Source organism: Esox lucius, chromosome 21 (genome assembly GCF_011004845.1).
Source record: "Esox lucius isolate fEsoLuc1 chromosome 21, fEsoLuc1.pri, whole genome shotgun sequence".
NCBI lineage: Eukaryota > Metazoa > Chordata > Actinopteri > Esociformes > Esocidae > Esox > Esox lucius.
In genome coordinates, this window is record NC_047589.1 from 10,143,488 (window position 1) to 10,157,920 (window position 14,433).

Sequence of the window (14,433 nt, forward strand, 5' to 3'; positions counted from 1 at the left end):
CAGTAAAGAAAACAGCACGTGGTGAGTTTGGTCCACATTGCCACCCAAACATCTTAATATTTTGCACTGAAGCCTGAAATCTTATTTGACTCGAACTGAATAGTGGGAATGGTGCAACCCAAAACCAAACGGAGCTACAGTTGCCTGGTACATTTTAAGCCATCCTAGACTTGTAGACCCGCAATTCGGAATTCTTGTTAATTCTGTGTTCACTTCTAAGCACTAGTTTTTATGAAGTGTGTAACCTAACATACAGGTCTGTATTGTTTGCGTGCGTGCGTGCGTGTCCACGCGTGTGTCTACAGAGGTCCCGCTCTGCCTTCTCCCTGACCAGCGATGACTCTCCAGAGAAGGCCACTGAGGTAGCTCTGGGTGCGGGCGGAGGAGTATCAGACTACACCTCCATGAAGAAGGAGACAACCAGGGTCTCCTCCCTGCCCAGCTGGAAGAGTGTGGACCGCCTGGACAATTCAAGTAAGACCCGCCGAGACACGGCTTGGCATTTCAAACCCCCCCCATTGGTATTTACTTATCTGTGTGCCTCTGTTCGAACAGGTGCGTCCTCAGTGCTGCACAGCCCCGATGGTAACTGGATCGCCCTGCAAAGCACTCAGCACTCCCGCCCCAGCCTGCTGACCAAGAGGAAATCCCTGGTGTTCAGCGTCCTGGAGAGGGAGTCTGGCGTGGTGTCGGCCTACGACGAGATGGCCTCCGAATCCGACAAGGAGGAGGACGAGGGAGGTTGGGGGGCAGCTCTTCGCCAGTTCCGACGGAAGCTCTCGGACGAGACCTACTACACGGACTCCCAGCACGACCCTGAGTGGACGTACACCGCGGCCCACCTCCCGGTCACCTCACCCTCCTCGGGCCAGTACACCAACACAGAGACCCTGAACTCAGACTCCGAGTCCTCCTCCGTGCCGTCCGCCCGCGCGCGCCAGCCCCATCGCCAGGCGGCAACCGGCAAAGGCCCCGACGCGGACTCCCGTCTTCACCCCCGGCAGGCTCAGTACCATCAGCACCAGGTCCTACCTTCGTACCCGCTCCAGCCGGAGTCGCTGGACGTGAACTTTAACCCGAAGGTGACGGGGGACAGCAGTGAGGCGGAGGACAGCTGGCAGAGCGACCAGGTCAGGAGGTTGCGGAGACGCAGGAAAAGCAAGAGGGAGCAGGCCCACGCGCAGACAAACCAGGTACACTCTAACAGACAAACCAGGTACACTCTAACAGTACCGGTAAGAGACAGACAAACCAGGTACACTCTAACAGTACCGGTAAGAGACAGACAAACCAGGTACACTCTAACAGTACCGGTAAGAGACAGACAAACCAGGTACACTCTAACAGTACCGGTAAGAGACAGACAAACCAGGTACACTCTAACAGTACCGGTAAGAGACAGACAAACCAGGTACACAGCAGCTATTGAGAAATGGACGGTGTTCCAGCAGCAAGTCAATGTGTTGACTTACAGGGACTTTAGTTGTTAATTCTGTTTTGTTGTTACACTCCACTGTAGGTGTAATTGGCAGTAACAGATGGGTTTTAAAAATGAATTTGTCCACCCATGTAAAGACTGTTGTGACACCTTATTACACCACCAGATGGCGGGAAAGGACCTTTTAGGACTTTGCTTTTCGAAAGTCTTTCCCTCTCTGTTGCTTTCTCTCTCCCTTTCCTTCCCCCTATCTCACACTCTCTCTTCCTATCTCTCTTTCTCCCTTCCTCTGTCCTTCTTTCTCTCTTTTCATCTGTCTCTTTCTCAATCTGTAGGAGAACAGTTTCCTTCTGAACGCCCTGCTGAAAAGGGGTGTTAGTGAGGAGATGCCCACTCCTGACGTGGTGCCCATCCTCGAGGCCTCCTCTGAGGCCATGACTCCAGAGCCTGAGGACCAGGACACCGTGGCACCTAACTCTGTTGCCCCCAGCCCCCCTAACCCCTCGGTCCCTGGACCACTGCGCCCCAGCAGCCCGGGGTCCGGCTCTGGAGCCACATTGGAGAAGGAGCTCCGCTCCAAACTGAGCGAGCTGGTTGGACGCGCCAAAAGCAAAGAATTTGCGAGCTCGTCCGAGGACGAGCCATTTATGAGCACTATAGGGAGAGACCGAGAAAGTGACAGACTGAGAGAGAAGCCAGGACAGAATGAGAGACCGAGAGATGGGCTGAGAACGAGTGAGAGACAGAGGGAGAGGCTCAGCAGTAGAGACAGGGCAAAGACAGCTGAGAAAGCTAACGAGCCGGAACTGAAAAGGGAAAGTCTTATTCTGAGAGGGGAGGAGCGAATGAAGGACAGAAAGTTGCAAAGAGGGACAAAGAGTTTGGAAGAGAAAGCAGGTGACATGAAAGACAGGAGGGTGGAAAAGAACAGACCAAGTAAGAGGCAACCGAGAAAAGACGTGGAATGGCAGAGCGAAAAAAGGGAGGACGGATTGGAAGACGGAAACGATAAGGCCGAATCCGCGCCAGCCTCGACTGCGGTTACCCCATCTCTGCCGTGTGACGGACAGGTGAACAAAGTCAGAACTGGAACGTATCGTTTGAGTCTACCTTTATCCATAGATCTACATAAAGAGCCTAATCAACGTGGCGTCAAATCAGTGTCAAAATTCACGCGCACGCACTTGCCAATTCGAGAATAATAAATTTAGTCGAGAGAGCAGAAACACAAGCTGCGTGTGGAGAGGATCAAACTTGCGCGGACGCGCACGCCGGTGCCACTTCGGGAAGAAAGAAAGTGACTTTGAGAGAGAAGAAACACAAGCCGCGAGCAAAGGACCAGTTGCGCGAGAGTATAATCATTGTGAGGGCACAGATATCGTGGCTCGGAATTTCTCTGCGACTTCTCAAAATTCACCTGCGCCATCTCGAATCCCTCCTGCTTTCACTTGACACGTGTTTGCACTCACGAAACAGTACATGGTACCTTAAATATGAGTGGTAGACTTATTGCTTAATCAGGTCTCATTTTTGTTACAATGCCATCATTGGCCATTAGTGCATGGGAATTTCGAGTCTTTTTAGTGATCTGGCTCACTTGTACTAGTTCATTTAAAAGAGATGCTTCATTTTGGCTCTTCAGTATTATTTTTTATCACCCTTTATTGCAAATAGGATTATGCAAATGTTTCTAATCAACCCAAATTATCCAACGGCTATAATAACATCTGCTGGCCTTAGTAAAGCTGTGGAAAGTAACACTTTTATTTATTAATTTATCTTTCACTGAAATTATGCATTAATTTAAAAATAAGAGTGCAATAACTCTTCATTGTGTTGAAAAAATTTTAATAGTGAAAGAACAGTAGAACAGTTCACAATAACAAAACATTGCAACACATATTAAATTATAATGTAAAATGGTTACAGGAAAAAATTACTAAGTAATATTATTATTACCACTTCAACGTAGCATTTGTTATAATCGCTGGCCAAACTATAAACATGTTTCAAGGTTCAATAGATGAACTATTGCGTTAGATAGGGTTGTCCTGCTTGGAAGAACATAAGCTGCATTTAGAACATGACAGTAGTTTCTGAATCCCTTGTCCTCAACAATGATGTGGTTGGAAATCTCTGGCAACCATTTTAATCATTTCTTCATCTATCATCTTCTTTGATGAGGTAATGGCCTTTGGCAAGTACTGGCCTATGGAAGTCTGGGTGGCAGGTTTGGTAGAGGCATTTGCTAGCATCAGGTAACACACTAACAGCAACTTTCAGCTGTGGCAACAGGACTGTTAGATGTTTTGTTTTTACGTTCCTGTGGAGATTGTTGGTGGAGCCAGAACGGATTGAATGTGTTGCTTTGCAAATACTGCCTACTGCATTTTCCCATTTTTTTTCTATTTTTTTTTTTACGTCAACATTTGAGATTTATTAGGAGTGTCACTCATGTTGGCATCCTAGCTACTGAGACTTTGCGTTCAATCGATAATTGAACGCATTCACAGATAGTGTATATTACAAGATGGTAATACAAATTAATATTTTACAAAAGTGTTTTACAAGTTTGTGAGTTTTTTTTTATATTATTAAAGTTCATATGTACATTTATGAATATCCTATCAAATTCCAATTGCAACATCAGTCAAGGGTTAGGTCTTAATGGGTTCACAGTTCAGGCTGTTCCTTTGGAATTATATTTTTGTTCAACATTATTAATTAACGGCGGGAAACATTTTGTTCAACAAGTTTATTTTAATAATTGTGGTTTATGGCAAATGCCTTTTGTAAATCTCTTCTTTTAACACAACTTGCCTCAAACATATTTAAGAGCCTAATGAACAGCTCTTTTCCGTTTGCGAATTGGCCCCCATCATTCATCAAAAAGAGACATTCGTTCGTGAACGACCCATCACTGGAGAGCAGGGGGTTTCGAGAAGGTCGCAGGTGACTTTTGAGAAGTCACAGAGAAATTCCAAGCCACGATATGTGCCCTCACAATGTTCATACTCTCACGCGACTGGTCCTTCGCTCACGCGGCTTGTGTTTCTGCTCTCTCAGCGTCACTTTCTTCTCTCTCGACTGAATTGTTTCTTCTCGAAGTGGCACCGGGGTGAGCGCGAGTTCGGTCCTCTGCACGCGTAGCTTGTTTCAGCTCCCTCCACTCTGTCTTGTGTGCGCGTGAGTTTTGACACTGATGTGACACCATAAATCTAGGGATATGGATATTTGGATAGAGACGTTATGCCCAAAATGAGTACTATAGTATAAATCTATGGCCAACCATCCACAACGTGTGTCCTGTTTGTGTCCTTAACTAAACAAATGGTTGGGGGGGGCTATCCTCCATTCTTTCACTCTCATCTTTCTGTTTGACTTTATTTTCCCCTTTTGCTCTACCGTTTACTCATCTTTACTGGCTTTATCCTCCCTCCTTCCACCTCCATATTTGTCTGTACTATGTCTTTCTCTCCCTGTCTCCCTTTTTTACCTGCTCGTCCCTCAGTCCGTCTGTCTGTCCGTCTGTCAGAAGGAGCAGAAAAAACAGCGGAGGCTACAGTTGCTCTCCTCTCTTGTGCGGCAGGTGAGACCTACTGTTTGTATGACAGGCCAGTTAGGACAGCCCTGCGCGTGCAAACATACATTGAACACACTTCAAATATTTAAAGATAACAGGTCAAACAGGTATTTTTTTATCCAGGACATGCAATGGTACAGATTACATCTCCCTCACCGCGTGCACGTACACACAAACACAAGTACCTACTCAACATGCGTCATGATTACTACCCAACCTGAACATTCACATGATACCACCTTATCAATCACATGATGCCACCTTAACAGTCACACCACTTTAACAGTCACATGATGCCACTTTAACAGTCACATGATGCCACCCTAACAGTCACAAGATACCACCTTATTAATCACATGATACCACCTTAACGGTCACATGATACCAGCTTAATGGTCACATGATACCACCTTATTAATCACATGATGCCACCTTAACAGTCACATGATGCCACCTTAACAGTCACATGATGCCACCTTAACAGTCACATGATGCCACCTTAACAGTCACATGATGCCACCGTATTAATCACATGATGCCACCGTATTAATCACATGATGCCACCGTATTAATCACATGATGCCACCGTATTAATCACATGATGCCACCTTATTAATCACATGATACCACCTTAACGGTCACATGATGCCACCTTAACGGTCATATGATACCACCTTAACGGTCACATGATACCACCTTAACGGTCATATGATACCACCTTAACGGTCACATGATACCACCTTAACGGTCATATGATACCACCTTAACGGTCATATGATACCAGCTTAACGGTCACATGATACCACCTTAACGGTCACATGATACCATCTTATTAATCACATGATACCGCCTTATTAATCACATGATACCACCTTATTAATCACATGCAACCACCTTAACAGTCAAATGACACCACCTTGTCAATCACATGACACCGCCTTGTCACGTAGACAACACCCATTATCTCAAGATTTCCCCCTATTTACTGGTTACACCATCATTCCTACTGAAGGTGGGCCTCCTCAGGTGTGACATGGTTGTGGTGTCAGAGTCTGTTCCCTACGTAAAAGGGTTGGAGTGGCTCTGGAGTCTTCTCTTGAAATATCTCTTTCACTGAATCTCGTCCTTCTTGTTCGGTTTATTGTTCAAGCTATTGGCAGACTTTCCCCTGATATATTAACTTATCTAGTGGATTCCTCCCAAAATTAACGTTGCTATGATTTGACAAATGAAGGCCCTACATCTATTTGAATAACCATTCCAAAAGGTATGAAATTGTATGCACTCACTACTGTAAGTGGCACTGGATAAGAGCATCTAGTAAACGACTTAAATATAACTCTAAATTGGGTAGGTTGAATCCTGAAAACTGACTGGCTAGTAGCAGGGTGGTATCTGGGACCGTGTACCACGATATGACATCACTTCCCTTTTGTTTGTGGTATATTCAGTGGCTGAGCACTGTGTCCAGGTACTCCACCGTGTATATACGGCAGAGTAACACCAAGGAATTGATACCCTAGATCTCCAGTTCTTTTATAAGACACATTGACAAGTGGAATACGTGGTGTTATTATGAAATGTTTTGGTTCCAGCACTGGTCCCGGTTAAAAAGAACGTCCCGTTATTCCATAGAGGAAAGGTTACAGCAACAAAAGAAAAATCTCCCGCAGTTCTTTTAAAAAGTGGACATGTGTCCAATAATATCTTAAGAGGACCTTGAATTGAACACCCCAACTAGTGGGATCATTCATGGTGGATGTTGTCGTCTTTCCCCTTTAGTTAGAACTGGGATACCGTTCGACATGACGAATGAACAAAACAACATGAACAACAAGTTCGTATCAGCCAAACACACACTGGCTCCTGCCTTCTCCGTTGACATCGTCATTGGTGTTGGAAATCTTTCACTCTTGGCCGCTGAATGGAAACTTCTCAGATCTTTTCTCCTCTCTGACTTGAGTGCCACCCACGAACACCCCCTAACACCCACACGGCGCACACGTCCTTTCAAAGCACATGGATGTCACCTACTTTATAGGGAAGTGTGGCGCACTGTAGAGAGAAGGGGGGGGGGGTTGGATCAATGCACTTGTTAGTCCCACAGATCAAAGCTCCAGGCCAATGATTTAAAACATTAGTGAGTTACATCCATCTCTCTCTCTGTTCTCCCTCTACTTACATGTGTTATTAAGTGCTTCACGCACTTTAATGGACCACATTTGGTGAAGTAGCCAATATTTTCAGAGGGTTCAGCGGGTACAGTATTTACATTGAAATGTTTGTCATTTAGCAAATGATCCGCCAGAGCGACTTACAGAAGCAATTGGGGGTGAATGACTTGCTCAAGGGCAGATAGGAATATTATTCACGTTATTGACAAGGGCATTCTAACCTAGCCACTCAGATTGAGCAGTGCTGGACAGTAGGGCATCCATGTGGACAGGCAGACTGCGCAGTTTGTCACTGACAGGGTATTGTGTACAGAGTGGAGATGGAATGGAGCGAGGAGCAGAGCGCACGCAATTTGGCTTGAGTGCAGAGCAGGTTTCCAAACCTTTGTTGAGGCGGTTTCTTTTTGCCGAGTGGGAAAAAGGACATTGCAGTTCGTAAGAACTGCTCAGTAGGCGAGTGGGGGTTTTCTACACTCAGCCATGCTCACATAGTCTGGTCACTGAACACCACGGCCAGGCAAAATATTTTGTAGTATGACTCATGTGAAGAGTAGCCTGAGCACCCTGTAAAATATACTGTAGTAATAGTAATCACTGTAGCATCATGTTTTCCCAAAGAATATAGTGCTCCGATTGGAAAATAAGGAAAATGAATGATTTCCATGTTTAACAAAAGCCTGCCCACTAAGTTTAAGTTTACAAATTAAACCCAAATCAAAGGAAAACAGATGATAAATGCGAGGCTATTTGATAATTAAAACAGGAGTACTTTTTTCTTTCAAATGCTGCTAATTGTATGTCTTATTATTTAGGGAAATACACGCTGTTGAACCCGGGTAAACGAACTGTGAATCTGTCATGCACCTGTTTTGGTAGCGCAAGTTGAAGTAGTCTAAACCTGAGTATTACTTTTTGTAACACAACTAACACAACTAACAAAAACAAATTACATAGCAACTGCTTTATAAACCCTTGTAAACACACCTCTCATAATTACAATGTCTGTATAAAATTGGCAAACATGATTAAAGTAACCATTTCTATGTATAAAATGTGACCATATATACATTACCAAATTATTTTCTGAAAGAATACCACAAAAGATTCCAATGGGAAAGATATTACTTTCAGTTATTTAATGTACTATGTTCTAATATGTGTTCACTACATAGATTTGTAGTCTAGGTTATTAATTGCAGGGCTATTTGGCCTGTTGAATATTAGCTCAGAACAAATTTAGCTCAGGACAAACCTATTTGACCCCTGGAATAGGATGGAATGCCAACAAATCATAGGGACTGACATCAGACAATGATTTGTCAGTATTAGTCATTCTATTTCTAAGAATATCATCCTGTCAAATAATGTTTTAAAAAAAAAATATTCCTTATCACTCACTAAAATGGAGAGTTCGCCCAGATTAGCTTATGGCATACAGTGAATATAAAAAGTCTACACACCCCTGTTAAATGCCAGGTTTTCGTAAAAGAATGAGACAAAGATGAGTCATGTCGGAACTTTTTCCTCTTTTAATGTGACCTATAATGTGAACAATTCAATTGAAATACATAACTGAAATCTTTAATTGAATTGTTCACGTTATAGGTCATATTAAAGTTGGAAAAGGTTCTGACATGATTTCTCTTTGTCTCATTCTTTTACATCACAAGAACCTGGCATTTTCACAGGGGTTTGTAGACCTTATACCCACTGTAGAATGGACTGCTGTCCATAGTTTGCTCACAGGCCCATCCAGAAACCACCTATTAAACAGCCAAATGTCCTGTTACCAGGACATTGTCAACGCTTCCTGCCTTTTCCCCGAAAGCCTCGTCACACTCTTTCCCTCCACATGATCGCTCATCGCAGGTCGAGCGTGACGATGTGTGTGTCTCGTTGACTGGGTGTCGTTGCCATACTGTAAACATCTTATTCGTGGCCCCCTTACACTACACTGTTTGTAGTCACTAGTGGTATTCACGTATTTAAGAGTGTTTATTTGCCTGACTCAAATCTTTGTGTTGTTAATCTGTTGGTACTGTATATGTTTGTTTTTGTGGGGGTCTCTGTTCTGCAGAAGTACTCGGCCGCGTCTCTGTGCAGCATCACCACAGAAGTTCTGAAGGTGCTCAATGCCACAGAGGAGCTGATTGGTGAGGCAGGGGGTCAGAGCATTACCCCCTCGGAGTGCATGAGCGCCTCAGAGTCCTTGTCCAGCAGCTTGGAGACCAGGAAGTTAGACCAGAAACTCACCAAGATGGAGGAAAATGTAAGACCCGCTAAACACTATATAAATGACTGTTTGTACTTCCTTATGTAACTGTATGGGACATGTCCATTGTGGCAAGTCTGTATTATTTGACTTAATGTTAACCTTTTCACAAGTATGATCACACCGGTGTGATCAGGCTAGAGTGGTCCCTGAAGCGTACGATCACACCGGTATGATCAGTCTAGAGTGGTCCCTGAAGCGTACGATCACACCAGTGTGATCAGGCTAGAGTGGTCCCTGAAGCGTACGATCACACCGGTATGATCAGTCTAGAGTGGTCCCTGAAGCGTACGATCACACCGGTGTGATTAGAACGTATTGTTTAGAACGCACCATTAGAACGTCTAGGTATGAGTGACTGGTCAGACCGCGCTTTTATTTACTCACATTTAGCTCAAACTGTGTTTCTAACTTTATTTCCTCATTGACAGCATTTTTAAGATTGGTCAATAATTATTCAATATACATTTTTAACAGTTACTACCGGTAGAGGTTTGCTAATATAATTTAAATAAAAAATGTGATGCATAACTAGTAATCAGCGTGGTGGTTTTGGGAAATTGCGGAGGAAATGTATTGTGACGTCATAATCACATACTGAAATCACGCGCAAAAAAACTCAGAGGAGATAGACTAGAGCCCTGTGGGACGCCAACGTTGGGATTTTCAGTATCACTACAATCAACGCCTCCTGTAACAATATGACCTGTCCGGGCAGGTCTACCTGGCAGCAGGGGCGGTTTACGGCCTAGAGGGGGCACTAGGGGACCTGGAGGATGTGGCCCGGGGCATCAGCGGTAGCACCTCAGACAGAGAGTTGGCCTTCCTGGAGGACCAGGTGGCCACCGCAGCAGCACAGGTGCACCAGTCCGAGCTCCAGGTGAGGACATGCCCTCATACCCACGCGCCGGTTTCTGCGTTCAATGCTGACATCATATTTCTAGATAAGTGTGTCTTATTATAGTCAACAGTTTGGAGGTGGCTTGATTCGGTGAGCATAGTCCAGTTAGACTCTGTGGTACCCCAATGGTGGGGAGACAGATTACGAGAATGAAGTACAGTGTAAAACAGATTACCAGAATGAGGTACAGTGTAATAATGAAAGCTCAAATGCAGAGACTGGAGGGAATGTGGAGGACATGTATTCCAATTGTCTTATAAATGACCCCCGGGGGGGGGGGGGGGGGGGGTGTAATTAACATGACCTGTTAACCTTGGTGTTGAGTAACATGTACAGCAGTTTTCTTAAAGTCTGTGGTGTAATTCCTCTCGGTCTTGACCAGATATCCAATATTGAGGCAAGGATATTATCTCTTAAAACTGCCGGACTAAATGTGACATCTTGCAATCGTTTCTCCAAGTTCTCCAAGCCAAATCCCAAGGTATCTCCAATTCAGCTCACAATTACACACACACACACACACACACATACCTCACATGGCCGGTGATCTCCATACTGATCCACTGTCTCTGTGCAGCCTCAAACACTCGACACATCACGCCAACAGAGGAGAAAGCTACCGGCCCCACCAGTCAAAGGTAAAGGACAACCTGTTAAAATGGCCACTGAGAAAAGCTGGTTTGAAAATGTGCCATTTCTTTCATCTGATCCATTACGTTTCTCTACTTTTGTTTAATGGATTTTATATGGCTGACTCCAAACCAAATTACCAGAACTTTGTCACTTCATAAAATTCAAAACCTTTTGGACCTTGAAATGTCACACCGTCTCAATTAGCAATCTTTTTTTAAGTCATAAAACACACACACACACGTGTACACACTCTTTATGTTTTGATGAGCACGTTGCATCGATCCCAGCAAACATTAGTGTGGCAAAACAATGTGGTCCACAGAACAACGCACCCTTTTACGGTTGTGGACTTGGCTTGGAAGAAAAGCCTCGCATTCTCACTTAGAAGTTTAACATCACACATTCGGATCTAATGGAGGAGTTGAATGAAGGGCAGACCAAATGTACCAAGTGGAGCGGGAAGGCATGAAAGGGAGCGTAGGAGAAAGACATCCATTAGGGAGGAGAGACGGAACACCGAGAATAGGTGCCATGTCTGAGGCTGTGTCATCAATATGACATGTTAATTCAATAATTTCTTCATTAGTAATGTCTTTATTTCAGACACCTTCAGGCAACGTCGCCGCATCCTCAGTGATTCATGTTTTCTAACACAACGCTACAGGCCGAGAAGTCTTCATTTAGTCCTTTTGCATTGATATCAGAATGGCAACGACAGTACATCTTTATTTAAGAGACTCATTAGACGGGAGAGTTATTGTTTTCCCAGTAAGGATCATGCTTTACTGTTTCTCTCTGTCTCGAGAAGAACCAAATATATGCAACATGAACTACATTTACTGATATACTAGGTAATTGTTTAATTTGTCATTTTGCCTATTAAACGCTGTTCTTGGCTTGCTGAATTTTTCAAAGCATGCAGTCTGTTAATATTATATTTCCCTTCGTTCAGATAGCGAGCAGCAGGTGAGAGCACTTCAGCTGTAGTGACAGAGAGACAGCACCAAGTCCCTCAGGGGCCCATCTGGATCCTCGCAGGGCCTCTCCACTCCAGTGCCTTCATCCAGCGTCCGCCTCGGGCCACGCGGGGTCCAACACCTGCCCTGCGTACCCGCCCCTCAATGCCCTTCTCAGCCGGGCACGCGCTCCCATCCCAGTCATTACCTCCAGCCCCCCCACAAACCCCGCCTCCACCGATCCAGGATCCACTCGACTCTATCTATCCTCGTACTTTACCCCCAGACACTGTAAACCATCACACCACGAAGCCCACAACAGGGTGTTGATCGACGGCGTGTCTGCCTTAAAATCTGCGAATGAACACTCGCCGAGACAACTCACTGTCCCACCGTCAAAAGAAGGCTAACCACTTCAGTTGTCGTACAGAAAAGAACAAAACCCTGTTTTTTTTGTTTTTTTACTAACTGTTTGCAAGAGTGTTGTGGGTGTTTGAACTAATGTACAATGAAGATGTGGAAAAAAATTATGTGAACACGTCTGTGATCCACGTCCCAAAAGAGGCTGCGCCACTGCTGTTCTTTTTGTTTCCTACCGATAAAATGTCACCATGACTTGCAGAGTTCCAACTGAATCAGTTAAATATTGTCATTTAATCATTATGTGTAAAGACTAAAATCGTAAATCCTTTCTTTGAAAAAACAAGCAAAAAATGTCCTCTTTCATTAAGATAATGGTGTCCTCTTGTATATGGACATTATGGTAACATGAATGGGTATGAACTCACCATAACCTTTCTGAGCAGGTGGATTTCAGATGACCTCTATTCTCAAGCTTGATTACCATGTTTGGAGAAGGATTCTCTAAATTGCTAGGCCCATACAATGTTTGTCAGTTGAAATAATGTTTTTGAAGTTGAAAATAACCTCCATCCACATGTTCTAAGATTATTGGATCTGGCTTCAGAGAGACTAAAGTCAATATAATGTAAAGCAACATATTGATGTAGTTGCCTTATAAATAATGAAGCATAGGCTACTCAAAGGCGCCAGGAATTTAGGAAACGGAGAGTAATACAAACAGAGAGTAATACAAAGTATTCAACTTATTATTTAGTTTTATGTTTACGTTTAATTTCTTTCAGCTCTGAGGCCTTTATTTGGCATACAACCTGATTTCTCTCCTGTGCTGTGTGGCTCAAGTAATTCATTGGATGCTTTGTTAAATATCTTGTAAAGATTTATACATAATGAAGTCAACTGGGCTTTATAACAGAATGCCATGAAAACCATGATTTTATTACAAGCGATTTATTTTTGTACTTTTGAAAGTTATTATGCAGATCTTTTCACTAAAACAAGTTGGGTGGCTTTACTCTCCCCTGCTGACATGTTTTCTCGTCGATTAGGTCTGAAACAGTGTTACGTTTCGTTCTTCAACGTGCTTTACATGATAATTGTCAGACAATTGTTTAAGTGATGATGGTATTCATGATAGAATGGGTGATACGAATGGAGGGTGGTGCAGTTGGTGGTATTACTACAAAGACCAGGGTGAGCGTCTTGAATGCTATGCCTTTTTACTACCAAGCGTCTCACAGTATGTGCTGATCTGAGATCAGACTGTCCTTGTCCATGTAACCGTATTCCACAATGAAAAATAGATGAGATCAGCCCTCCTACTCTGAGACGCTTATAAAAACAGGCTCTTTAAATTGACACAGTAAGATAGGATAGTCTCAAAGAGGGAATATGAATTACAGAGTTGACTAATTCTGTTCCCACCTACTGCTCGGGAATTGCAGGTAAATGTGTAGCAAGTTATCGCTGTTCCAGGGAGTTACATGCACCTTTATTTCTCAAGCCACATGTTGGACCAGAGGTAATATGACATATTCTTGTTGCTGTTGACCAACATAGGTTATTTCCCTATGGACTGCTGGGACTGCTTTTCTTTCAGATTTGATTGAATTGTATTAGATTCTATTTGAATACTGTCCACTGGTAGGTTTGTTCATCCATCCATCCAATGGTCCCATTCAGCAGGTTTTGCAGATCGTCCCTGTACATTGTCGTTGTTCTTGGAGGTGTGTTGTGCATAAACGCATGTTTCTGGCTTTAAATAGATGTACAAAGTTCTCATGAGAAGCACAGCCAACAGGTTCATTATTATCAATGTCCTGTATTTTTCTATTATATAAAAAAGTATTTTATCTCACCACAGAATTTGTTTATATATGCAAAAAAAATCAATAGGATATTTAAGATGTGATAATGCCCAATCATTAACTGGATTTTGTGTTGTGTGAGACGTAGCTGCCATCAGGACTGAATGGCCGCAGTGATGTTCACTATTTACACAGCTCTGATGGACTATTCACTCGTGTGCATTTGTTTATTGCAATCCATATCATGTGTCAGGTAAAATATTATGAAGCAAAAAATACAGATTCTCTATGTGCCAAATTGCTCTGAT

At 43.6% G+C, this 14,433-nt stretch overlaps 1 protein-coding gene across 5 annotated transcripts in view; it reads left to right on the forward strand.

Moving 5' to 3' along the window:
* myrip (myosin VIIA and Rab interacting protein) overlaps positions 1-13,263 on the forward strand; it is a 129,898-nt gene extending 116,635 nt beyond the window's left edge. For 3 of the 5 annotated variants that reach the window (XM_010899470.5, XM_020042018.3, XM_010899468.5), the window contains 8 exons: positions 306-474; positions 556-1,193; positions 1,774-2,508; positions 9,273-9,464; positions 10,186-10,347; positions 10,751-10,849; positions 10,946-11,006; positions 11,954-13,263. In XM_010899470.5, coding sequence (XP_010897772.1) covers positions 306-474; positions 556-1,193; positions 1,774-2,508; positions 9,273-9,464; positions 10,186-10,347; positions 10,751-10,849; positions 10,946-11,006; positions 11,954-11,988 — 2,091 coding nt within the window. In that variant the 3' untranslated portion in view covers positions 11,989-13,263. Of the gene's footprint in view, positions 1-305; positions 475-555; positions 1,194-1,773; positions 2,509-4,949; positions 8,694-9,272; positions 9,465-10,185; positions 10,348-10,750; positions 10,850-10,945; positions 11,007-11,953 lie in introns of those variants that run through there. The other 2 variants (XM_034289422.1, XM_020042019.3) reach the window with 2 other exon arrangements.
* Positions 13,264-14,433: the final 1,170 nt, after the last annotated feature.